This window comes from Centropristis striata, chromosome 4, assembly GCF_030273125.1.
Source record: "Centropristis striata isolate RG_2023a ecotype Rhode Island chromosome 4, C.striata_1.0, whole genome shotgun sequence".
In the NCBI taxonomy this organism is placed as follows: domain Eukaryota; kingdom Metazoa; phylum Chordata; class Actinopteri; order Perciformes; family Serranidae; genus Centropristis; species Centropristis striata.
This window is the reverse complement of record NC_081520.1, coordinates 20,904,362-20,930,846: the sequence shown is the minus strand read 5'-3', so window position 1 is coordinate 20,930,846 and position 26,485 is coordinate 20,904,362. Positions and strand designations below refer to the sequence as shown.

Genomic DNA, 26,485 nt, shown 5'->3' with positions numbered 1-26,485 from the left:
AAAACAAAAAAACCTTGATATGAACCTGGGTGGATCAGGATTGGGTCATCAGACCATGTGGTTATTTCTTTTTTAACCCCTGGGTGGACAAGTGTTGCTCTTCCCTCTCCTCAAACTAGATAAACTAAACATATTTTAATGCATAAGCCTGTTAGCCATTTTAAAAATGATATGGTTGCAAGTGGGTCAGACTCACATGTGCTGATAATGACTCGGAATGATGCAAAAACATCCAGTTAATGATGGAAAGAAGTTGTTAAGCAAAGATTACACACGACAGACCCAGACAGCGATCAGCAACAGACTGTTGTAAGAATGCATCAACCGTGTCTTTTGCATGACTGATTCTACATGGTTTCTTCTGCACATTGTCAGCTGTGTTGGAAACTGACACACGGAAAACAGTTCAGCTCCATTTAAAAATTGTCAAACTCTCTCAGGACTGTCTGTTCCTTTGGTAAAGGCTTCTCATAATAATACAGGTAGATGTGTGGCTTCGATAAGCAACATAATTCCTTTGGGTTCAAAACTCAAGTTTAAATGTAATTTTCATCCCAAGTCTCAGACAACAGAAAGTTTCCTCTGAAGAAATCTTGACAGGATTTCCAAACTGTCAGTGCCTCATAAGCCGTCATTGTCATATCCTCTAATCTTCCCATGGATACATAAATATAAATATATATATCAGCATGTTTACTCCTCTGTTGGTCCTGCAGAACTACCTCACCCTCCTGGACGATGAAGATCACACACTGGAAAGCCTGAAGATCTATGATGAGCAGCAGCTGGTTATTGAAGGCATGCAAACCACCTCCTGTCATTTGACTCCACACTTAACCTAAAACTGATTACAACAAATCATTTCACTGATAATAGGTCAGTCTAAATAATGGTGCATGAAAGTGAAATCTCTTTCTCTTCCCCCCACAGTCAGGAACAAAGACATGAGCTGGCCTGAGGAAATGTCTTTCATTGCCAACAGCAGTAAGATGGACAGGCACAAAGGTGAGCCAGGAGACACTGGATGCGCTTATTGTCTAAATGGTTTTAGTCAGGTGTTGTAATGAACAAACATGATCTGATTGATTTACCTTTTAAATGTAATATCCACCAATCACCACACATGTCTTTGTAGCATATAGTGGAAGGCAATTGGGAAGAATTATTGTCAATCGACAAGAGCCTAAAACAAAATATAATCATTTACATTTCACATGTGGAAAGCAGTTGGAATTGTGTCAATCAGCAGTGCCAATATGCTGCCCACTAACATCTTTAAGTTATTTTCATCCATGTTCGTTCAGATTTAGATGTCATCTCTCTACAACAGCTGTTTCAACTGATTTCTGGAAAAGGACGTCTAGCATTTAATAGCAAAGTTGATGCAGGTCAAGTCAAGTCAAGTCAAACTTTATTTATATAGCACATTTAAAACAACTGGGGTTGACCAAAGTGCTGTACAGATATCACAGTTGCAGGAAATACGGTAAAAAACTAAAATACTAAAATACATAAACACAGTGCAACAATAGAATAAAATAAATAAAAACATAATAAAATAAATTAAAAATGTAAAAATTTAATAAAATTTTGTTTTTGCAAGATGTCCACTTAAACTTGATTAAAAGCCAGGGAGAAAAAGTGTGTTTTTAAGGAGGATTTAAAAACCTCAAAAGATCCTGCAGATCGGATTTGCCCGGGCAGGTTATTCCAGAGCCTTGGGGCCGCTGCCACAAAGGCACGGTCCCCTTCGGTTTTAAGTCTGGTTTTAGGGGCGGCCAGTAGCAGCTGACTGGAGGATCTCAGTGTCCTGGCAGGGGTGTGGATTTTAAGGAGCTCGGTCAAATATTGAGGGGCTAGGCCATTAAGAGCTTTAAAAACAAACAATAACATTTTAAAATCTATTCTAAAAGCAACCGGGAGCCAGTGCAGCGAAGCTAGGATGGGTGTAATGTGGTCACGTTTGCATGTGCCAGTAAGGAGATGAGATGATGCAGGACACCTCATCCACATTAGTACGGTGTTTTCTTCTGGATAGGCCCAATTCACAGCAATGTCTCTTCAAAGTCTGAATACTTATAATATGATGATTCTGGGCTAAAACCACAAGTATTTCTTTGTTGCTAAATCCAATTGCGTATAATAATTGAGGAAGTCTCTCCCTGCAGACATAGTACACGGCATGCAGCAGCGATGCAGTGATGGAGTTCCTTCAAAAATAATAAACTAGCCTATTTTTCAGATTTTTTTAATCCTACTTTTTTCTTTTTTTTTAAAGATTATTTTTTTGGCATTTTGTTGCTTTATTGATAGTGAGAGATTGAAAGGGGGTGATAGAGGGGAAGACATGCGGCAAAGGGAGCTCAGGCCAGATTCGAACCCGGCTCCACCGCAGCACACCGCATACATGGTCAGCGCTCTACCGGTGTGAGCCACCGGGACGCCCCTAATCCTACTTTTTTTGTCGTAGATTTGTGACTTTTTCTCTTAATATTACCCCCCTCCCCTGGGTCTGGCCCTACTACGGCGTCGTACATAATTGACTGGTAGATAAGATGCGTAAAAGAAATGTTGTTGTGTTGATTTATGTAATAATTTTCCTTTAATTTTAGGGTTAGGTAATGTTAACACCAAACATGTTTCTCATAGGTGCAATAGTTGTTAGCTCATCAAGTGTTTTCTTTCTTTAAATCCGAGCTGCTTTGTCTTTGCCTTCCGTCCCAGTTCCCACAGAGAAAGGAGCCACTGGCCTCAGTAACCTTGGCAACACCTGCTTCATGAACTCAAGTATCCAGTGTGTGAGCAACACCAAGCCTCTCACCAAATACTTCATCTCAGGGAGACACCTCTATGAGCTCAACAGGTGCCACTAAAGCCTTTCACCTTGGTAATAACTAGTCACCACCATCCCAAACGTATCATTTTAACTGCCTCATGTTGGTGTGGTTACAGAACCAACCCCATCGGGATGCGAGGTCACATGGCCAAGTGTTATGGAGACCTGGTGATGGAGTTGTGGAGCGGGACACAGAAGAACGTGGCTCCACTCAAACTCAGGGTAAGCAGTTACATCACTCTGTTAGTTACTCTCTTACTTGTTAGTGGTCTGTGCTGCCCTACAAAGTCTAACTGCAGTAGCTACGCAAAGAGTAAAACTGAGAAAAAAACGGCTTTAAAGTTTTTTAACTAGCCAGCCAAACAGGTTATATGTAGGTAAGTGATGTGACACTTATTTCTACATGTATTGATGATGTCATTTTTATGCTGAAAAAACATGATGATTTATTTGACCTTTGACTGCAAAATTGTAGTTACTGCACTCTGGTTGCGCAATAAAAAGGTTCTAACAGTAATATTGTTGTCTTCTTTCAGCTGTTATATTTAGTTTTCAGTGAATAAACATTTTCAAATTGATTTTGTTAGAAGTTTATTTGAAAGTATTTAATAGCTCTATTCAAAGATTTGTATATTTTGGACTTAATATTATAGAATAATATAATTTTATCTAACTTTTTTACTTAATCACTATCTAGATAATAATTTCCCTATCAAATAAACTTATAATTTCTATTATTCTTGTCTTCACTATTCAACACAATGAAGAAATACAAGGCTACACTGTATCACATTCAAAGCAGACCGTCTGCTTTGGTTTTATGTTTAAATTAATATATATATATGTATATATACATTTATATATATCCAAATCAGACAGTGGTAAGTGAACATACTGCTTTGGTTTTGAGTTGGATTTTGTAGTTACTGCAATTTTTATATCATAATTTCTCTGAAATAAATTGAAATCTAAAACTGTGTCACAAGATAAAACAGACATCAAGGAGTTCATTTTTAGTTATAACTCAATTTTAACCAAAAATGTAGTTACTGCAGTTAGGCATTGAGGGTCCGATCAGGTATTTTCAAAATCTTCACCTTTGTGCAAGCTGAATCATAAACTTTGTGTTATGCATTGTGTCTAAAGTTGTAAAGGTACTATAAGTTAACTTTTATAAAGTGCCTTTAAACAGGCTACCCAGGATTTCATGGTAAAAAATCTCAAATTCCACAGTGGACTTTGACTAATTTCTTTGCAGTTTTCAGTGCAGAAACAAAATACATTCAAGTTGTCCTGTTTTTCTTACTATGACATGAAGAAAAATAAACCTTCAGTGCAATTATAAAAAATAACAGCTCCTCTACTTCATGTTAAGAATCAGTTCAAGAACATCATGCAAACCGCATGTTGAAATACGAGTGTAAAATACTTGGCTTTGCCTTTTTGGCTGGTCATGGAACAAAGTAACAAAAAAGTGCAGTATGTATATTTACAACTGCGAGTGTAATGTGGTAATCACCAGATGTAAACTGAATGTTGAATGTCGTCCTCACTTCACCTCTCTTATTTTCTTGATTTATAAATGTTCATGATGCGTTCAGGTTCCCGCAGAAAACTCTTTGTTTAATATGCTTTCTCTTTTCTTGCTTCCTCTCCAGTGGACAATAGCAAAGTATGCCCCACGCTTCAATGGCTTTCAGCAGCAGGACTCCCAGGAGCTGCTGGCCTTTCTGCTGGATGGTCTCCATGAAGATCTGAACAGAGTCCATGAGAAACCGTACGTGGAGCTGAAGGACAGCGATGGCCGGCCTGACTGGGAGGTGGCCTCTGAGGTCAGAGATCACACTGCTGATATACTAAATACTTAAACAATGAAATTAATACTATTTGTCTTTCTCTGGTATAATGTTTGAAGACAGAACAATATTTTGTCTTAGCTTGGTCTGACGGGTCCGCAGTGTCAGTCTTAGATGAAGCTATGAAGGAGCCACATTATTACAAAAGTAGAGCAAATAATGACTTCCATAAACGAGGCATTGAAACTATACACATCACTTCCAGTGTCTGGATATCATTGAAACATCCTAGCTGAAACGGTTGAACTGTTTGCCAAACCAAAGGAAATTCATTGTATCAGTGTTTTACATTTTGTCTGTACACAAATAAGTTTGTTAAAGACCCTGAAAACTTGGTGTCAAAACATTAGTACCTTTCTAAAACATAATCAATATTTTTATAATAACAAGCTATCGAATGAGTAAAAGGGGCTGATGAACCAACAGAGAATTATTACTTGAATCTTTACAGAGCTCTGTAGTAAGTTTCTGCTCATCGTTTAGCTGTCTGGGCTGCAACTTTACTGCATAATGGAGTCAAATGGTTTGTGTATTTTGTCCATTTGGCATTGATATAATAGCAAGTTAAATGTTCAATATTTGGGCTAATTTTGTAATAAGACAGCTAATTAAATAGTGTAGATGTCAAGGAGAGGGAATAGGCCAGTTATGCCTATTTGAACTCTTAATGGTACAGTGTGCTGAGCTCTCCCCTCCTTAAAGGGATGTGAGGTAATGAGCTGTCACATCCTCTGGTGCTCCTTCTGAGAGTCAAAGGAGGAGGAGAAGAGAGCAGTCAGTCCTTCAGCTTAGCTCTCCTTTAAATTGGTAATGTTGCTGTGTTTGTTCTCTGTCTGCCCTGAGGGATGGATTTGCAGGATTAGTGGTGTTTCATCTCTCCGTTCTGTGTGTGGGTGCATGTGTGATTCAATGCTTCTCCACCCTGAAGGCATGGGAGAACCACCTGCGCAGGAACCGTTCCATCGTGGTGGATCTGTTCCACGGTCAGCTCAAGTCCCAGGTGAAGTGTAAGACCTGTGGACACATCAGCGCTCGCTTCGACCCTTTCAACTTCCTCTCTCTGCCCCTGCCCATGGACAGCTCCATGCATCTGGAGATCACAGGTGAGGAGGCCGGTTGGCAGTTTCTCCAAAAAATGTATTCCTGTTTTAAACACCAACAGCTGAATCACTTGTACTGTTGATGTGTTTGTAGTCATTAAACTGGACGGCTCCACACCTGTACGCTACGGCCTACGGTTGAATATGGATGAAAAGTACACGGGGCTGAAGAAACAGCTGAGTGAACTGTGCAGTCTGAAGCCTGAGCAGATCCTCCTGGCTGAGGTGCACACCTCCAACATCAAGGTACTGAGACTGCTCAGCTGATCACGCTGCACGCCTCGTCTGACAAACAGTGTAGCTGGTAACACAGAGGACAAGAGGCAGCATCACTTTTGGGTGTTATACTTCAGAGTTAGATATCAAATTAAATGAAGAACATCATTTTTTACCTCAAGCACCACAAACAGAATTCCATTTATCTACCTTGTACTGGGATAAAAGTATAAATTATAGACTGAAGACATGACATGCTCATTTGCATACAATCCTGATTCCAAAGACACTGAAAAACATTGTACGGACCGAATGCAGTGATTTGAAAATCCTTCGACCTTCATTCAATTGAATACAGTATGACAAGATATCTGATGTTTTAACTGGTGTCTGACAAAAGAAAATAATTTAACTTCTACTGTAGTTATTGTGACATTAAATTATGAACAATACATATATATTTAATATTGGGTGTCAGATGCTACACTTTAAATCAGGGTGTTGGTCACAGCCAAAGCATTCAGTCAAATGCAGAATAGAAATCCAATTCCTATGCTTTTTATCACATAGTCCTTCTTAAAAAAACGTCTGAGAACAGCACAGGAAGGTCAAAATGGGAGAAGAAATAATTTTAGGCAACATTTAACTATCGCTAAGGGAGGCCCTATGAAAATCTAGATTAGGCCCCTGGACTGGTAGTTCAGATTATTCAGGTGTCAGGGAATCACTCTGTGTTCCAATTGGTGGCTTTGAGTTCTGTAAATATATTTTAAAAAAGCATTTTCTGACAGTCAGTCCAGCTTGAAAATAGCTGTTACAATGTGAAGCTGATCAATCATAAACCACCACACAAGGTTTTATGACTTTTGACAAGAGCCTCACAGACGAGAAATTGAACTCTACAAATAACAGAAACTCAGGCAGCTCACATCAAACCAAATGTCTGTCTATCTTATAAATCAGACACTGTGTGTCTCTTGTGTTGAAAGCAATAATAATTGTCTAAGAAATGAGACAAGGTCTCAAGTTGATGGTCTGTATTGTTAGGTCCAACTTTAACACATTGCCACTCCTTTTTTTCTACTTTCAGTTTTCAAAACCGTGTGTTTGTAACCGTCTGCATAACGCCTGTTGCCCGTTGCACACACTGCTGCAGTGCTGTCTGTTACTGTACTGCTGTGAAGTGCTTCAGTCTGATGTCCAAATTCTTTATGTTCAGAACTTTCCTCAAGACAATCACAAGGTCCGTCTGTCTATTAATGGCTTCCTGTGTGCATTTGAGATCCCGGTGCCAGGTTCACCAACGTCACTGAGCTCGCCCACATTGACAGGTGAGCCGCTTCATTCACATTTTGTCTTTGCACTTCTATCAGCACAGATCTGTCTGAATCCAAAGTTCCCCATTCCCTCATCTCTTCACTCTTGCCCTTCATAGACATCACCCCAATAGCCAACGGTTCGGCTGCTAATGGGAATCTGGTCAATAAGCCCATCCTCATCCCCAACGGGGGGCCAAGCACCATGGTGCCCTGTAGCCCAGAGACGGCCCTGGCCAACGGGGTCGCTAACGGACACATCACACCGGTGCAGGAGAGCCCCTTCATCGGATACATCATCGCCATGCACAGAAAGATGGTGAGAACTCCGTATATACAGTACAATAGTGTCAGTAATTCTACAGTTGGATGAATGAATGCTGTTAAATGTATTGTATTGTTGCGAAATCATTTCTGATACAACAAATAAATTCTCTACATTTTGTAACCTCCAACAGTTTGACTACATATGTGATGTGTGTGCTCCAGCTGTTAGTGTCAACGTTGATGTTCGTGTCACCCCTTCAGATGCGTACGGAGCTGTACTTCCTGTCATCTCAGAAAAACCGGCCCAGTCTGTTTGGTATGCCTCTCATAGTCCCCTGCACGGTCCACACCAGTAAGAAGGATCTGTACGATGCTGTCTGGATCCAAGTGTCCCGACTGGCCAGCCCACTGCCCCCGCAGGAGGCCAGCAACCACGCCCAGGACTGGTGGGCTAACAGTCTTTTCCTTTCTCTCATATAACATATTTTTGTACATATTTTCACTCTTGATGGACCTACAGGTTAGCAGTTTGTCCGTGCTTCCACTCTTTGTGCTGAGCTAAGCTAAATGCATCAAATGCTATAATAGTGCCTTTGCACATAACTTACCAAGAGCAAGTTGTCATAAATCATTTGTGAAATGAAAATCATTGGAATAGGCTTAGTATATCTGCAAAATCAGGATCAGGACTGATTGCTATGAGCTATTTAAAGCCTGGTTATTTAGGGAGATTCACTCGAGGCTCCACCAACTGCCAACATTTTCCTTTTGCAGAGTGAAACTGTAAATATGTTTGCAACAAACGGTGTTGGGAGCAAGCTGCTCTATAGAGTGTCAAAAACAAACAACAGCAAGCATTTTAAAGTGATGATTTCCACCAGCAGTGTTCTTGACATCATGTTTTTTTTTTACTAACCTGCAGTGATGACAGCATGGGCTACCAGTACCCCTTTACTCTACGGGTTGTGGGGAAGGATGGCAATTCCTGCGCCTGGTGTCCCTGGTACAGGTAAGACTGGATTTCATGTACACACACACACACACACACACACACACACACACACACACACACACACACACACACACACACATACATGTGCGCGCGCGCGTGTCACAAAATAGGGACTAATGTTTTTGGTGGTGGGAAGTAATTGTCTAGATTATTGTGTTTGATTTTATTAGAGCACTATGTTATGGAAACATTTATGATATATAAATTCTAATATTGAATAATATTAATATAATATATCAATTGACATTATATATATATATATATATATATATATATATATAAACTATGCACAAAAAGTAAGGCAATTTGTGTTTGGTAGATTATTTTGTTGTTGTAACAATGCTTTTTGGCAATAAATCTTATACCGTTGGAAAGCCTGAAGCCTCCCCTTTGAAAAGGTACCACATGTGTAAGGAACATCCATTTGTGGGATAAGCAGCAGAGCTGAGTATGTAGGTTGCACCAAAGAGAAATGTGCCAAATCTTCTCTGCCAATGCCTAAGCTACTTTGCCATTGACTCTTGTTTGGTGTTTGGTGGATTGGATGATTGAAGTTTGAAGAAATAAGACATATTGGCAATTTAACAATTTATTAATTTAAGGAACATGAGCCTCAGTAGCGTGTGGAATAACCATATAGAGCCACAACAGCCTGGCACCTCCTCGTCATGCTGGTCACCAGCCTGGTCACACGCTGCTGTGGGATGGCCTCCCATTCTTCAACCAGCATCTGTCATAAGTCAGCCAACTTGGTTGTGTTGGTCACTCTGGCACGGACAGCACGTCCAGAATGTGGAGATATGGGATTGCCACTGGTTGCAGAATCTCATCTCGATATCTCTCTGCATTGAGATTGCCTCCAATGATGACGAGCCTCGTTTTTCCAGTGAGGGAGATACCCCCCCACACCATCACACTGCCTCCACCAGTGTGATGGTGGAACAGACACCAACTGTACTGGCTGTACTGACTACATACTGTAACAGGGCCCATTCTCACAGGTGCTGCCAATCAAGTTTCTGATTGGCACCTGATTGGCATCACCTGGGAGTACCAAAAGCTCAAAATAAGAGTCAATAGCAACAGCAAAATAATGAGAAGATTTGGCACATTTTTCTTGGGCACAGCCTACATACTCAGCTCTGCTGCTTATCCCACAAATGGATGTTCCTTACACATGTGCTATCATTTAAAAGGGGAGACTTCAGGCTTTCCAACGGTATAAGATTTATTGCCAAAAAGCATTGTTACGATAACAAAATAATCTACCAAACACAAATTGCCTTACTTTTTGTGCGTAGTTTATATATATATAGATATAGATATATCAATATTAAATGTAATATTTGATTGTTGTAATAAGCTGAAAATGTTTGAACAGAAAAACTTATAAAACCTAAAAATCCTTTTTTTGATCAAAATGATCAATTTGACCTCGGAAACAAATGAACTAAGACCAAAAAATAGGTGGACAGTGATTAATTTTTTGTGGTTGTAAACTAGGATTGTTAATAATTTCTGGGTTTCATAATGTATTTACTGCAACCATGCTGGTGTATGTCTGTTTCCAGGTTCTGTCGAGGATGTACAATAGAGTGTACGGAGGACAGAGCCTCTGTGGGGAACGCTTATATCGCTGTGGACTGGGACCCCACCGCCCTGCACCTCCGCTACCAGACCTCCCAGGAGAGGGTAAGACACACACGCTTACTCACATGCCGACACCATGTTGCACCTTTCCAGAGTATATGCTTTTCATCTGCAGGTTGTAAAACAGACCGTATAGATATTGTGACAGACAGAACAGTGTGAATGCATCACTCAGTATCTCCTCCATCACGGTCGCCCTACAGATTGTGGAGGAGCACTGCAGCGTGGAGCAGTCCCGTCGGGCGCAGGCTGAGCCCATCAGCTTAGACAGCTGTCTGAAGGCCTTCACCAGCGAGGAGGAGCTGGGTGAGGACGAGCTCTACTACTGCTCCAAGTGCAAGACGCACCGGCTGGCCACAAAGAAGCTGGACCTCTGGAGGCTGCCACCGATGCTGGTCAGTGGTACACTTTGTCACACCAGGTTCCCTCAGTAGAACTTTAAATGTGCTTTTCAGGAGTATAACACAGAGTGTGTGACATGTGCTCTCTTCTCTTCAGATTGTCCACCTGAAGCGCTTCCAGTTTGTAAATGGTCGTTGGATTAAATCCCAGAAGATTGTCAAGTTCCCGAGAGAGAATTTTGACCCTAGCGCCTTCCTGGCTCCCAGAGACCTGGAGCAGCACTGCCTTCACTCACGCAGTCAGAGCGAGGATCTGCTGAGGATCGGAGAAGACAACTTGTCCTCCATCTCTGCCCCTGCTGGCTTCTGCAACCTCCCCAAAGGTACTAAATGATATTTATTTAATTTTTTTGTCTTAAAACTTTGTTTATTAAGTTTTTTTCACAATAGAACACAGGCATACAGGAACACTCCGAACAGAATCCCCACCCCAAAAAGTAAAAATAAATAAATATATAGATAGATAAATAATAATAATGATAAATAGATGAATAAATTTAAGACAATATAAGTTAAGTATGTTGTAAAAGAGGACATATCTGTTTGTGTTTATACACATAAACATAAAAAGGAGAAAATTTTACAGAAAACAAAAGAAAAAAAACAAGCAAAAAACATTAGAGAAGTACAGTACATACTGAATAGTATTTAAGCGGGTTGTCATCTAAGCACAATGAAATCTGTGGTTGTCCTAACTTGAGTCATGCAGCTCATATTTCTCTTCCAAATATCTCAGAAAAGGTTGCCAAATATTATTGAATTTGCCAGCTGAACCTCTAAGTGTGTGTTTTATTCTAAATTATATTTATTTAATGCAGAAACAATAATGCACTGAAACCACTCACAGTTTTGAGACACTTGCACTTTTTGCCATGTGTTTTATGATTAAGAGCCTGAAACAAAATAGACAAGCAGAGTGACAAATGGCCCAATTGCAGGTGCAGGAGAAGTGTATTTAACCCTGTGGTTTCCCGACAGCCTCCCCTGCCTCCAGCAGAAAGTCTGCGCCCTCTCTCAGCCGGTCCAGCAGCCCCTCGGGCAGCCCGAAGACTGGCAGCGGAGGCCGAAGACCAGGCCGGCTACGTCTGCCCCAGCTGGGTAGCAGACACCGCCTCTCTAACAGCAAAGAGAACCTGGATGGAGCTGCTAATGCTGAGGGTGAGCCGGGGGATAGCACGCCACAGCCGGACACAGAGGGCAGCACGGCAGCATCGGGCCTTCCTGGATCGGGAGAGACAATCTCATCAGAGGCCTCCTACGGTACTGAGGCGTCCAGTAGCAACTGTGATGTGGTCCTGGTGAACGGTGACAGCAACGGGCTGAGCTCAGACTGCAGCACGGAGGGCAGCATGGACCCTGACAACTCACTGCTGCAGCACAGAGACAACATGTGTCTGGACGCCATCTACAACCTTTATGCAATATCAGTAAGTGCCACACATCAACATCAGTGTCATACATGTAGCTTTGTCAATAAGCTTTGAGACGGGTCTAAATATCTTCATGCTGTGTCTCGACAGTGCCATTCAGGAATCATGGGAGGAGGCCACTATGTGACGTATGCCAAAAACCCCAATGAGAAATGGTACTGTTACAACGACAGCAGCTGTAAGGTAAGACACTGAGGCATTAATTAGCATCCCTTTCATCATATTCGTATTTTGAAAATAGCCATAGATAACTGGTCAAACATATACAAGTGCATCTCAATAAATTAGAATATCATAGAAAGTTTATTTATGTCAGTAATTCAATTCAAAAAGTGGAAATCACACATTATATAGATCCATTACACACAGAATGAAACATTTCATGTCTTAATTTATCTAATTTCTTCTAATTATAATGAGTATGGCTTACATTTAATGAAGACCTAAAATTCAGTGTCTCAAAAATTTTGAATATTACAAAAGACCAATTTTAAAAAGTATGTTTAATATGGAAATGTTGGCCTCTGAAAAGTATGTCCATCTTTATGACTTAGTACTTGGTTGGGGCTGTTTGACTTGAACTACTGGAAATGGACTTTTCCATCATATTCTAATGTTTTGAGATGCACCTCTAGTATTACATCTATCCACAGTGAGTATAAAAAGAATCACCTTTTGTATTTTCTAATCACATTGAATCAAAGTAATTGCCTGTTAAAGCCCTGCCACCATTATTATTGTAAACTGCTATACTGATAATAAAAGCCATTCTATACAGTGTGCAGCAGCTAGTAGTGGATGCAACCTCACATCTTAAGCCCTTTACATACTCCATAAGAACAGAGACATTTTTTCTTGTTCTTGAGGTGGCAAGAACAAGAAAAACGTTCTTTCTGGCCAGAACATGTCATACTTCACTGCAGAACTCCAGGGAAGTCTTCACAGGGCCCTCCCACTGCAGCACACGTCTCATTCTAATTCAGATTTCTGACCAATCACACGATAGTTCTTAGACACAAGAACAAAGTTCTGCCCAGATGATGTGTCAAGAAGGGAGAAATTTGTTCTTTCTCCAGGGCTGCAAGAACAAAATGACATCATTTGGGTATGTATTAGCCTTTAAGTCTGACTTGTGACACACACAACAGGTTAATTGACGCGTACATCACTCTTTCCTCCTCAGGAAGTGCACTCGGAGGAGATTGACACGGATTCGGCCTACATCCTTTTCTATGAGCAGCAGGGAGTCGACTACTCCCAGTTCCTGCCAAAGATAGATGGCAAGAAGATGGCCGACACCAGTAGCATGGATGAAGACTTTGAGTCCGATTACAAGAAATACTGTGTCCTCCAGTGATCGCACCTCGTCTTCCGTCAGCCAGCACTACAACTGCTCTCTGCTCCCCCCTGCTGCTCTGAGCAGGAAGCACCAGACGTTCAGATCCTTCTGAAGACTTTCTCACAAACTGCTAACGACTAGAGTCTGATCGTGGTCTCTGTCTTTAGGGATGCATCGCAGCACTTTCTACACTTGAACGCAAATATATTTTAGTGCAAAGGTTTGAAGAGACAACATAAAGCCCTGGTAAAAGCACTAAACTGGTGCACTTTGCTGAGCCCGAGGAAACAACCCGCCCCTTCCTCCTCCTCCCCCTCGTGAACAACCCTCGCCATAACACACATGTAACATATACTTGCATACTATCGCATCTCTGAATGTATGCCGGTATGGCCAAGTCATGAAGTGATGTTGCTTTGTAATTGTGCATTTATCACTTGTGATGCCCGAACGAAAACAAAAAATCTACGCCTGGAGTTCTCGTGTGATCCGTGCCTGGATATCTGACCCGGAGAAGGAAAAACAATGAGGCCACAGGATGAAGAAGTCCAGGTGTAACTGCAAAAAAGCCAATGATTAGAAAAAGGTTGAGTTTTAAATGCCAAGTGTAAAGGGGCCCAAGAGTAAAAAATGTCATATTGTATGCCACACATCAACATGATATTGACATTTGGTATTTAGAATATTGGATACTGTGACAAACAAAAAAATGGTTCTCCAAAGGTTTTTTTAGCGATTAGTGTCATAAGTCACATGCTACCTCATCGCTTCCCACAGGCTGTCGGCCAACTTTACACTAATAGTCTGTGACAGTATTAATAATAATAATAATAATAATAATATTAAATAAATGCTTCCTTCGGTGTAGGAGTCATGGTACACACATTTCAGGACCCCCGCCCTTAAAAAAAAGGTCTCTTCCCCTCCTAGGACACATAAAATCCGGCATTTTTTGCCAAAACTGTGTTTGATTCTATAGCTGCCAAATGTCAGTAGTGATTTGTGCAATGTTGACCTCTGTGTACCCATAACTTTGTTGAAACTCAAAGAGCTTGAGTATCAGTCTCGGTTTGTTTAGGACAGGTGCCATGATTTCAAAAGGATACACTTAGAGAATAATATACAGTATATGTTTGATACTTTTATGGATTCTGCAAATGCGTTGTTTTATAAAGGAAACATTTTATTGTTTTGATTTTCTTTCTTAAAGGCAGGCTTCAGGAGGCACTTCAGGTTTGGATAGGAAAGGATATTTATCAGAGGTGTCAGACTCCCCGATAAGAAACCAGAGAAAGTTGGGACATTGGGCGATCTCACTGTATTTTGGTTACAAAATGATATCATATTTAACTTAAAAGAATACTCCGCCGGTTTAGCATTGCACTAATATACCAGTGTCAGATCTAAGAAGGCCAGTAGAAAGAAAAAAGGGATCAAAACTGATTGCAGACCTTTTTGAGATACCGGTATCATCTTTTTAATTTTTTTACATATTCATCTTTCTTGTCAATACCCGGCGCCTACATTATCCACAATGCAACTGGACTGTTGACATTTCAGTCAGACATTCGGGTGTGTTTATGCTTGTAATGAAGAGGTCTAGACAGTTCCTTTCCTTCTAACTCCATACCTTCAGATAGATTTCATTTTTTAAACTTGTAGTCTTAAGCCCCAACTGACTCTAACTCAAGTGACATCATGTGACAGCACTTATCAAACCTTAACACAGCTACACAGAGCTATTCCCCAACACCTATAAACACTTTGATGTGTACAATGGGTTTAAAATCGTTTAAATGCCCTCTTTGGTTGAAAGTTTCAAGCCTGTTTCTTGTGCTTTGCTGCTTCTGTAACCACAAAGTGTCCTGGAGTACACCTGTGCATCAGGAGTTTAAGCCCCAATGCCACATTACCAACCAGACAAAGTGTCTGCATCCCCTTGGGGATCACAGTCCCAAAGCTAATTTCATAAATTGCATATTTTACGTTATATATGCACCTTTAAAGCCTTTATTAGTCTTATGGCCCTGCATCATTAGAGTCTAAGGGTGTTTTGTGCTTTTAGTATTTTACTTGATAGTATACTCACATGGTGCATATCTCTAAGTAAATGTGTTTAATTAATTTACTGTAACCAAATTTGTACCCCAAATGGTAGATGCCCACAGCCAATGTGTCGCCCTGGGTTACCTTGGCTCCAACAGGTCCCTTAGACACAGTTATTCCCTATAGGGTAAATAATTAATATTGAACTGTGAAGTCTCTATTTTGAACCAATTGATGTAATTGTTCCTCAAAATGTTCCAATCCACAATCAAGCATCCATTTAAAAATGTATGGAGAATAAAGTTTCCTATATTGGAATGACCTTTTAAGAATTAATTTAAATTTGGGTTGGTTTAAGGAAAAAATCCTCTTGAAATTAAGATATATTAAAAACTATATTGGTAAAGTCCATACCTGTACATTACTGTTACCAAAACATTTGTTCCCATAAATCCATTGATATCAGATGGTTTCAGTTCATATATTCTTCAAAATAACCACAGCCTGTTGAATCCGTTGAGAGCTGCAGTATGTGTCTGGACTGTAACATTTAGATTATCATTTTCTTCTGTGTGCTGAGTCGACAAATATCTGTATCATGTCAATTTCTGTTCCCTCCTTTTATCAGAAGGTTTGGCCACTTGATGTGATGGTTCAGGTTAGTTTTGAAATGAACAAACCCCATGTGTTTTGCTGTGTGGAGACCAGTGACAGAGCTTTGTGTCTGGTGTGTAGCAGCATGTGTGGAGCTCCTCTTGCTTGGGGCTCAGTCTAATCACTGTGAACAGACAGACGGTCAGCAATTCCCCACTTTGTCTTCTAGATCACAGGAGTTGAATCTCTGTGTTCGACCCCTTTTTGAGCTGCTGTATTTATGAGTAGAAGGTGTTTATTGTGGATGTATCTGGAGAGAGATCTGTCACTGAATGAAACTTTATATTCCTTTGCAGAGTACGTTTGTTGAACAAATGGAAATGTACAGATGAGTGCTATTTATGTTTGCTTGCTCAGCTCTTTTTTGTCCTCCACCCTCCTGCCTTTGCACCGAGCTATAGACGATGTCCAGTTTGTGTCAGTGTTTAAAAATATCATCACAATTTCTCCTTAGGATTAGTCTCTTGAGAAACCAGTTTGTAACGTTTGCTTCATTTAAAGGTGCAATAGCTGTCAACTTTTTCTTTTTTTGTGGCTGTGAATGTTTGCTTAAATGACTACTTGTGTGATGCTAAGCTTACCACACCTGTAGCTTAAACTGTATTAGAAAAAAAAACACAATTTAAAGTTAATTTCAGCACATTTTTTTTGTTATTCAGGAACAAAGATTTTCTGCCCGAAAGAACTGAACTTTGACACTGAAACTGGGCAAACACCGATCTTGTGAACCACAGAAATAATATCTTAAGCCCCTGCCCAGCTCCAGAGGCCCCGCCCATCATATCCCACACCCGGCAGGCAGTGCAATCTACTACTGAGCTGTCTGTCAGTGTCTCTGTAGCCTCTTTTATTTAAGTTTGTTTCTGTTGGATCTGAACCAGACATGTTAATTTAAAGAACTTTTTTGTAAGGTGTTTGTTGAAAGAAAGTGATGTTGCACTGACATGAAAACATGTACATAAAAAAATTGTGTTTTGTAAATAAGCCAATGAAAACTATGTATTTGAATATGAACTGTACAAAATACTGTACTTGTAGTTGTATATGGAGTGATACCGTTGATCTGTAACAAAAATACCCAAGCAACAAATTAAATTCTGCAGAGGAAAGAACAAGTGTGACTAATTTTGAATTATCAATTGTCTGTGTGTTCGTGTAGGTGTGCATATGTATGAGGGACCATACAGGACATAATTCCTTCTTCCCACTCACATACACAATTTTACCTCTAACATTCACAAAACTACCTCTCACATACACACCATTTTTTTATAGTATGACATTTTTCGAGGGGTCATTTTTTGGACATCCCATAATTTCACTATTTTTAAAATAGATGAAGCATGAGAAGTTTGGACCAGATGGGACAAAGTATGTAAAAGTTATAAGGATGTGTAGTTTTGTGGCAAGACGCCACATTTTGCTGCCATGCCACGCCCACATCGTGTGACAGTCGGTAAAGCTTTCAATAACTTTTGATCCCAAAGTACAAAGCCCTTGTGATATTGACGAAGTTTGAAGTCCATGGGGTGAAATCTGTCGGAGGAGTTCGTTAAAGTATGCGAGGTGGAAATGGGAAAAAACGATGAATTGTGCGTTATTAAAACCAAGATGGCAGACTTCCAGTTGGGTTTGAGGTATGGGTCCAAGAGGCTTTTTGGTGCGTCTTCACATGATTCATGTGTGTACCAAATTTTTGTGTCTCTACGTGAAGCCTACTGCTAGGGCTAAGTATAAAACATGTGACGACCTGTTACCAGCGGGGGGTGCTCTGACTGAGTGTCAATATTGGTATGTGGGTGTGTTAAGGGCTGGACCCTCATCACGTATGAGAAATTTGGGACAGATTGGACAATGTATGGTCAAGTTATACGGTCTCGTGTGTTGTGGCGAGACGGCATAATTTGCCACCATGCCAAGCCCACATAGTGTGACGGTCAGTAAAGCTTTTGATAACTTTTGATCCAAAAGGCCTTGTGATGGTACTGACCAACTTTGAAGTCAATCAGGTTAAATCTGTAGGAGGAGTTCATTAAAATATGAAATGTTGTCATTTAATGAAAGGGGGCGTGGATATAGCATAAGGGGCGGGGATTTATGAAATATTATGATTTAGAAGTGTTGAGGGCTGGACTCTGATGAAGCATGAGAAGTCTGGAGCAGATCGGACAAAGAATGGAGAAGTTATAACGATCTCATGTTTTATGGCGAGACGCCATATTTTGGCGCCATGCCACGCCCACATAGTGTGACTGTCGGTAAAGATTTGAATAACTTTTGATCCCAAAGGCCTTGTGATGGTACTGACCAACTTTGAAGTCAATCAGGTTAAATCTGTAGGAGGAGTTCATTAAAATATGAAATGTTGTCATTTAATGAAAGTGGGCGTGGATAAAGCATAAGAGGTGGGGCTTTATGAAATATTATGATTTAGAAGTGTTAAGGGCTGGACTCTGATGAAGCATGAGAAGTTTGGAGCAGATCGGACAAAGAATGGAGAAGTTATAACGATCTTGTGTTTTATGGCGAGACGCCATATTTTGGCGCCATGCCACGCCCACATAGTGTGACTGTCGGTAAAGATTTGAATAACTTTTGATACCAAAGGCCTTGTGATGGTACTGACCAACTTTGAAGTCAATCAGGTTAAATCTGTAGGAGGAGTTCATTAAAATATGAAATGTGGCCATTTAATGAAAGGGGGCGTGGATATAGCATAAGGGGCGGGGCTTTATGAAATATTATAATTTAGAAGTGTTAAGGGCTGGACTCTGATGAAGCATGAGAAGTTTGGAGCAGATCGGACAAAGAATGGAGAAGTTATAACGATCTCGTGTTTTATGGCGAGACGCCATATTTTGCCGCCATGCCACGCCCACACATAGTGTGACAGTCGGTAAAGCTTTCAATAACTTTTGATCCCAAAGTACAAAGCCCTTGTGATATTGACCAAGTTTGAAGTCCATGGGGTGAAATCTGTCGGAATCTAACCCTAACCCTAACCCTAACCCTAACCAGGGTTAGGGTTAGGGTTAGGGTTAGGGCTAACCCTAATTAGGGTTAGGGCTAGGGTAAGGGTTAGCCCTAACCCTAACCCTAATTAGGGTTAGCCCTAACCCTAACCCTAACCCTAACCCTAGCCCTAACCCTAATTAGGATTAGGGTTAGGGATCAAAAGTTATTCAAATCATTACCAAGTCACACTATGTGGGCGTGGCATGGCGGCAAAATATGGCGTCTCGCCATAAAACACGAGATCGTTATAACTTCTCCATTCTTTGTCCGATCTGCTCCAAACTTGTCATGCTTCATCAGAGTCCAGCTCTTAACACTTCTAAATTATAATATTTTATAAAGCCCCGCCCCTTATGCTATATCCACGCCCCCTTTCATTAAATGACCACATTTCATATCTTAATGAACTCCTCCTACAGATTTAACCTGATTGACTTCAAAGTTGGTCAGTACCATCACAAGGCCTTTGGGATCTAAAGCTATTCAAATCTTTACCGACAGTCACCCTATGTGGGCGTGGCATGGCGCCAAAATATGGCATCTCGCCATGAAACACGAGATTGTTATAACTTCTCCATTCTTTGTCCGATCTGCTCCAAACTTGTCATGCTTCATCAGAGTCCAGCCCTTAACACTTCTAAATCATAATATTTCATAAAGCCCCACCCCTTATGCTTTATTCACGCCCACTTTCATTAAATGACAACATTTCATATTTTAATGAACTCCTCCTACAGATTTAACCTGATTGACTTCAAAGTTGGTCAGTACCATCACAAGGCCTTTGGGATCAAAAGTTATTCAAATCTTTAACGACAGTCACACTATGTGGGCGTGGCATGGCGCCAAAATATGGCATCTCGCCATAAAACACGAGATCGTTATAACTTCTCCATTCTTTGTCCGATCTGCTCCAAACTTGTCATGCTTCATCAGAGTCCAGCCCTTAACACTTCTAAATCATAATATTTCATAAAGCCCCGCCCCTTATGCTATATCCACGCCCCTTTCATTAAATGACCACATTTCATATTTTAATGAACTCCTCCTACAGATTTAACCTGATAGACTTCAAAGTTGGTCAGTACCATCACAAGGCCTTTGGGATCAAAAGTTATTCAAATCTTTACTGACAGTCACACTATGTGGGCGTGGCAGGGCCCCAAAATATGGCATCTCGCCATGAAACACGATATCGTTATAACTTCTCCATTCTTTGTCCCACCTGCTCCAAACTTCTCATGCGTCATCAGAGTACAGCCCTTAACACTTCTACATAACAATTTTTTCATAAAGCCCCGCCCCTTATGTTTATCCACGCCCCCTTTCACAAAATGACCACATTGCATACTTTACATAACTTCTCCAACAGATTTAATCCCATTGACTTCAAACTTGGTCGGTACCATTACAAGGCTTTGGGGAACACAACTTATCAACACCTTTACTGACCTTCACAATATGCGGGCGTGGCATGGCGGCAAAATATGGGTTTGGGTTTGGGTTTGGGTTAAAACGCAGCACTCTTGGAGAGTGCTACGGGGGGCACGGGTGCAGGGGATCAGGCAGATAAAAATCTTTTTTGTTTCCTAGGGTTAGGGTTAGGGTTAGGGTTTTGAAGCATCATGAACTCTATTGAGCATTTTTGGTCAAAGAGAATTCATGCTGCTTCAAAACCCTTCTTTTTGGGTTGGAGCCGGTTCTTTGGGTTCTTTGGGCACCAGCTCTGGTCTAAAAGCAATACAGGTAAATAACAGCAGCCGTTCACACCCACCAAGAGCTGACATGGTGAAATACTTTTTTTTCCCCTTTTGGATGCATAAAAATAAACATAGTTGAATATGAATCAAAAATGTATTTATGTATCCGGTGAAGGCTACTCTGCGTTGTGTGATTTGACGAGGCTTAGACCAGATATCTTTTTGGAGGGGATCTCCATTTATTCTGACAGATACATTAAACAAATTGTTCTCATTGGGTTAGGGTTAGGGTTAGGGTTAGGCTGTTACAAACCAAAGGATGGTGCTGAGTCCAGGTGAAAACATACCAGAATTCCGTTTGGAGTTTGGGAGAAAAAACATCTTCAGCTATTACTTAAGAGTTTTCTACACATTTTAAACTTGACAAAAGACAAGTTTTTAAATCTCTGCCGTAAAGTTACCAAAACTATTTTGAAGAAATTTGTAACTTATGATAAAATGCCCTTAAGAAACTCATCCCTTTAACTCGTGCAGTTCGAGTTACCAAAGAGTTAAAATATCAAATGTGAAATTCTTCCAACATGGCTGCAAGCTGTCCAAGAAGACATTCTTTTTTAAAAAAAAGTATACAGTTTACATACTATTCTTTATATCACAAGTGTTATTTAAATATCTTTACATTCTTTTACTTGATTTCCTGTATTTATGAGACACAAAGAGGCTCGCATACATTCATACAGCCTTTTCTTTTCCAAGAAACCACATAGAGGAAACATGCTCCGACACGTCACAATAAAAGTCCTTTAAACAATGAAAACATCAGCTAACATGCAGGAACAAACACTTTCTCTGCTCTCAACCACCAGAAACTAAAAATCCACTTCAAACACTAGGGAAAAATCAAGTTTAAAAGTTTGACATGTAGCATGCAAAGAAAACATCCTGATCTTCTCATGCTATAAAGCAGGGCTATTCAATTAATTTGGAATGGGGGCCAGTTCATGAATTTGAGGCAAAATAAGGGGCCGGAGAATATAATAACACATTTATGTATTTAATTCCAATTTCATTAATTAACGACTTCAATTCAAAGTGCACCAACAAATACAAAACAAAACTGCATAGTGTGCTTCTAATAACATCTTATAACAACATTTTATGTTGCATGGCACTTTCAAAACATTTCAAACTGCTTTCAACAATAATCACCTCACCCATTTTAACCCTGCTAACATGAGGAAAAAAAACAGTCTCACATTTTTCTTATCTGCCTATATTGAAAATGCATCAGACACCTCAATATGCAGTTCAGTTGAGCCATACCATATCAAGAAAAGCTTAAAAGTAAATATTATGAGGTGAATAACATGTTAATTGAATCATACTGTTCAAAAATCAAACCTCATTACTCGCTTGACTATCATGCCTGTTACCTTGCATGTAGTTTGCCAACATTTGCCATCTAATGAGAGAAATGGCATTTTTTTGACTTAGCAATAGCAGTGAAGTCAGGTGTATATGTTGTCAGAGCAATGCGCAAGCAGTGTTGCAGGTGCTGGTCAGTGAGGGATATGCGATTGTGAGTTTTAATGGCATTCATGTGTGAGAATGACGACTCACAAGTGTATGTTGAGCCAAACATTGTCAGAAGAAAAAGTGCAAGACCCCTTGAGTGTGGAAATTTCTCTTGCATGACTACATGGGTCCAGAATTGTTCAAAACCCGCCTGCTGCAAAGACTGTCGCAAGTCATCTGATGACTGAATGTCAATGAGTTCCAGTTGTCAAAAACCCTCATCCAATGATGGTACAAGCTCCTTTCCTTTTGATGCAAAGTCTGCCTCAACATTCACACAGAAAGGGTCCTTAACAAATCTCATCACTTCACTGGAGATGCTGAAATCATCAAACCTGGTGGCAAAGTTGTTTTTCAGTGAATCAATAAAGCCTGACATCACCTCTGTAATTTGCAGGCCAGATTTCCTTAAAGTGGGGAAGTGGAGCATCTTCCCAGGACAAAGATCAGCAGAGAAGAGTGAGAGCTTTCTTTGAAAAGCATGAAGTTTCTCCACAAGTTCTGAGACTGTTTTATCTCTGCCCTGCAACTCCATGTTGAGTGTGTTCAAATGACGGAAAATATCACTCAAAAAGCAAACAGTGGCATTAAACTCATAATTTCCCATCAGAGACAGAAACTTGCCAGCTTTTTTCAGCTTTGAAGACTGGAGAAACACCAGAATCTCCTCTTTTAGTTCACAAAAACGTTTCAATGCGTTTCCTTTGCTAAGCCATCTAATGTCATTGTGAATGAGCAAATCTGTGTATTCAGCAGACATGTCAATCAAAAGCTTGCGGAAAAGACGGTGCTGTAAACTGGAGGTGCACCGGATAAAGTTTATAATTGCCATGACAGAGTCCATGGTCTCTTTTACCTTACCACTGAGTTTGGCACACAGAAGGCTTTGGTGGATGAGGCAATGTAGCGATCTCATCTGTGGAGCTACGGCTGCCATCCTCGCGGAGAGCCCCTGATCCCTGCCCACCATCGAGGGCGCACCGTCCGTCACCAGCATGTTGACGCGTGCCAGATCCAAGTTGTTCTCCTGAAAGAATGAAGCAATTTTGGTGAATAAAATCTCACCGGTGGTATGCCCCTCCAGGGGAATTAGTCCAAGCAGATCCTCGCAAAAACATTCTCCATCAAAAAATCGCACATAGAGGCACAGCTGCGCAACATCACTGTTATCTGTCGACTCATCCACGGCCAAAGACATTACCTCAGCCTTCCTCAGCTTGTCCAAAAGCGTCTCAAAAACGTCCGATGCAAGGGACTCGACTCTCCTCATATTTGACGTGTCAGATATTGGAATTTGCTTGATCGAATCAATAACGCATTTTCGGGTTTTCTCATCTGTTACCACCTCATCAATGGATGCCAGCATACACTCCTTGAGTAATTTGAGTCTGTAAACGGCTTTTTCTTTTTTCCCAATATCCACGCCACTTGTAATGATGCTGCCGTTGCTCGTTCTTGATCAGTACAGGCCCGGAACAATATGCGGCGTCTTTGCTCATAACAAGATGTTAGCCCCGATATCTTTTGCCTCCGAGCGGCAGAGCCCGGCATGAAAGTAGCGTTACACACGGCGAGGCACTCGTTGCAGATTAAACACACAGGATTCCCATCAACAGAAATGAACGCGTATTTCTCTGCCCATTCCTGGTTGAACTGCCTGTTCTCTACGTCAACTTTTCTTTTTTTTAAGGTGGAGAGAGACATTTTGTCTAGTTAGCCAACCTTCATGCTTGAAAGAAGTAGGCCTAAGTCAGAGCGGTGAACTAGAGCGCGCAGTGAATGGTGACTTTTGATTGGTCATTTTGCGGTCTCCTAAAATATCAACCCGTTCTCATTCCCAAAGCGTAATATACCGACGATTTGTCACACCCCTAGACGTATCATACTGAGGCAAAGGGTACCCTTCCACGTCTGTGTGAAACGCTCTGGGTTCTCAATTGACTCCAATATAAACCCGCTCGCGGCGCTGACAACAGTTCGAGCAGAGGCTACAGCCGTCTATTCACTCCAATGATCGTCAACATTTCTCAACACAAACACATCAAAGTCTCACTGATAATTCAACAATAAAATAGCTTCATGTTGTGGCTCTCAGTATAATTTTTTTCTCCTTCGATTCTGAGAAATAAACTTTTATTCGTTTGTTTTGGATTGTGGAAAGGCCTACATTACCCACAATCCTCAACAACAGTTGCTACGGCACTCCGCTGGCGGACATTTCTCTCATTTTTAGTGAAAAAAAAAATATATTTTGACTTTGTTTCTGCATAAAAATGGATTTTGATTACATTTCTAGCGAGAAATATATGTTTTATTTTCTTAATATTCACTCAGTGAATGTACATAATCACTTTGTGGCGAAGATCTCGCCAGAAAAAGACGATCCGCTGTGTTTTATTTTGAAATCTGTTTTATTTTGTAATCTACCGTATGTGCTGAGCGATCCTACCGGATGTGGTCCGATCCTACCGGATAGTACGATCTCATTGAATCGCGCTTCACTGTAAATGGCCCGGACTCTGCTCTCCTGTTTTAGTTAAAATATCTTCATTAAACAAACATTGTTGTCTTTTTTTAGCATAGATAATATACATACAGTATAACTATTTATTAGACAGTGTGTGATATTCGATATATTGGGTAGAAATAGGTTTTCACAACCCTAATACGGAAGAACTACAAAATGTTTTTTCTAATGTCGACATAAGTACCAAAGAGAGGTCTAGGGAGTTGTAGTTTTTTTAATAAAACAGGGTTTCCCCTCAAATTGGAAGTTGGCAATACTTAATTAGTGGCTTTCCAGGGGTTTGAGGGGATGTCGATCACATTTTTGGCATCAGAATTTAAATATTGTCTTGTTCAATGGGGGATTTTTTATTTTTTCAGCATATCCTAAAGCCCCCCCCCCCCCCCCACTCCCACCCCTTAGTAACTATGCTCACATTATAGTCCATGTCAACACCTTTCTATAACAGTAGGTCTCATGTCTGTAACCCTTTTTGTCTCTTAGTTATAATCATTTAAATATGCCCCAGGGTTAAGGTTCAAAGGTCAATATCTCAAAGCAAGAATATTATAGAACCTTGAAATTGATATATGTTACTCTCCAGGCCAAGACCTTTCTGGTGATGTATTTGGTTTAGCTCTATGACAAAGTTTCATTTTTTCACATCTCGCACTCAGAGCACTCAAAGGGCTGTGGGAATCTAAGTCTGTTAGGGCAGATTTCCAAGGTTTGAAAAAAATAAAACTTTGTCATGCCCTTCACTTACACTATGATTGATTAACAGACTAAAGCACACTGATTGATGTTGATTCATTTGTCACCTCTCTATTTTTTCTTTAAATGTATTAGACATAAATCAGTTAAATGTGCTCAGTCTCTGTTTTTCACTGCTGGGTTTCACTTTATACCTGCACTAATTAAACTCAGTTCATTTTTATTTAAGTTAATTTCTGATTGACATGTGGAGCCCTCAGGCATGTCGCCCCCTGCTAGATCTGCCCTGATTTTATCCTACCAAAACACTTTACTACACAATATATTTTATTATTTATTATCATACATTCAGATTATTTGGAAGAGGTCACAAGGCAAAAAATATTAAAATACAACAATGTGTTGTGTTGTATCAATTTGTCCTGTTTTTAAATGCAGAATAAGTAAAAAGAACAATCTGTCTGTGTGAAATGTTGTCAGTTATATTATAATATGTAATATAATATTATATTGTACTACTGCAGGTATAAAATGCATGAAAGAAAATACTCTAAATTGTCCTTGTGTGCAGTACTTGAGTAAATAAGAAGAGATATGACTTTATTTTTCCTGCAGTGAGGAAACTTAGTTGTCACAGCAGTTCAAGACACAGACACATAGATATAGAGGACAGAATGAGAATATAAAAAATAAGACATATACATACATTATATACACACTGTAAACATACATTTATGCTATTTGGCATTTATTATTAATATATATTTTGAATATAATAATAATTTAAATAGTTTGTTGCATGTAGTAGCATGACCAACATCAATTAATAAATATTTTTAAACTTTATATAAT

At 40.2% G+C, this 26,485-nt stretch overlaps 1 protein-coding gene across 3 annotated transcripts in view; it reads left to right on the top strand.

Moving 5' to 3' along the window:
* The window catches only part of usp32 (ubiquitin specific peptidase 32), a 60,449-nt gene extending 43,211 nt beyond the window's left edge, over positions 1-17,238 (top strand). For all 3 annotated transcript variants that reach the window (XM_059330714.1, XM_059330715.1, XM_059330716.1), the window contains exons 18-34: positions 717-798; positions 931-1,005; positions 2,725-2,863; positions 2,953-3,058; positions 4,495-4,668; positions 5,621-5,795; positions 5,887-6,038; positions 7,228-7,339; positions 7,444-7,643; positions 7,853-8,037; positions 8,514-8,600; positions 10,175-10,295; positions 10,457-10,648; positions 10,752-10,977; positions 11,633-12,081; positions 12,175-12,267; positions 13,268-17,238. In XM_059330714.1, coding sequence (XP_059186697.1) covers positions 717-798; positions 931-1,005; positions 2,725-2,863; positions 2,953-3,058; positions 4,495-4,668; positions 5,621-5,795; positions 5,887-6,038; positions 7,228-7,339; positions 7,444-7,643; positions 7,853-8,037; positions 8,514-8,600; positions 10,175-10,295; positions 10,457-10,648; positions 10,752-10,977; positions 11,633-12,081; positions 12,175-12,267; positions 13,268-13,441 — 2,742 coding nt within the window. In that variant the 3' untranslated portion in view covers positions 13,442-17,238. The remainder of the gene's footprint in view (positions 1-716; positions 799-930; positions 1,006-2,724; positions 2,864-2,952; positions 3,059-4,494; positions 4,669-5,620; positions 5,796-5,886; positions 6,039-7,227; positions 7,340-7,443; positions 7,644-7,852; positions 8,038-8,513; positions 8,601-10,174; positions 10,296-10,456; positions 10,649-10,751; positions 10,978-11,632; positions 12,082-12,174; positions 12,268-13,267) is intronic.
* Positions 17,239-26,485: the final 9,247 nt, after the last annotated feature.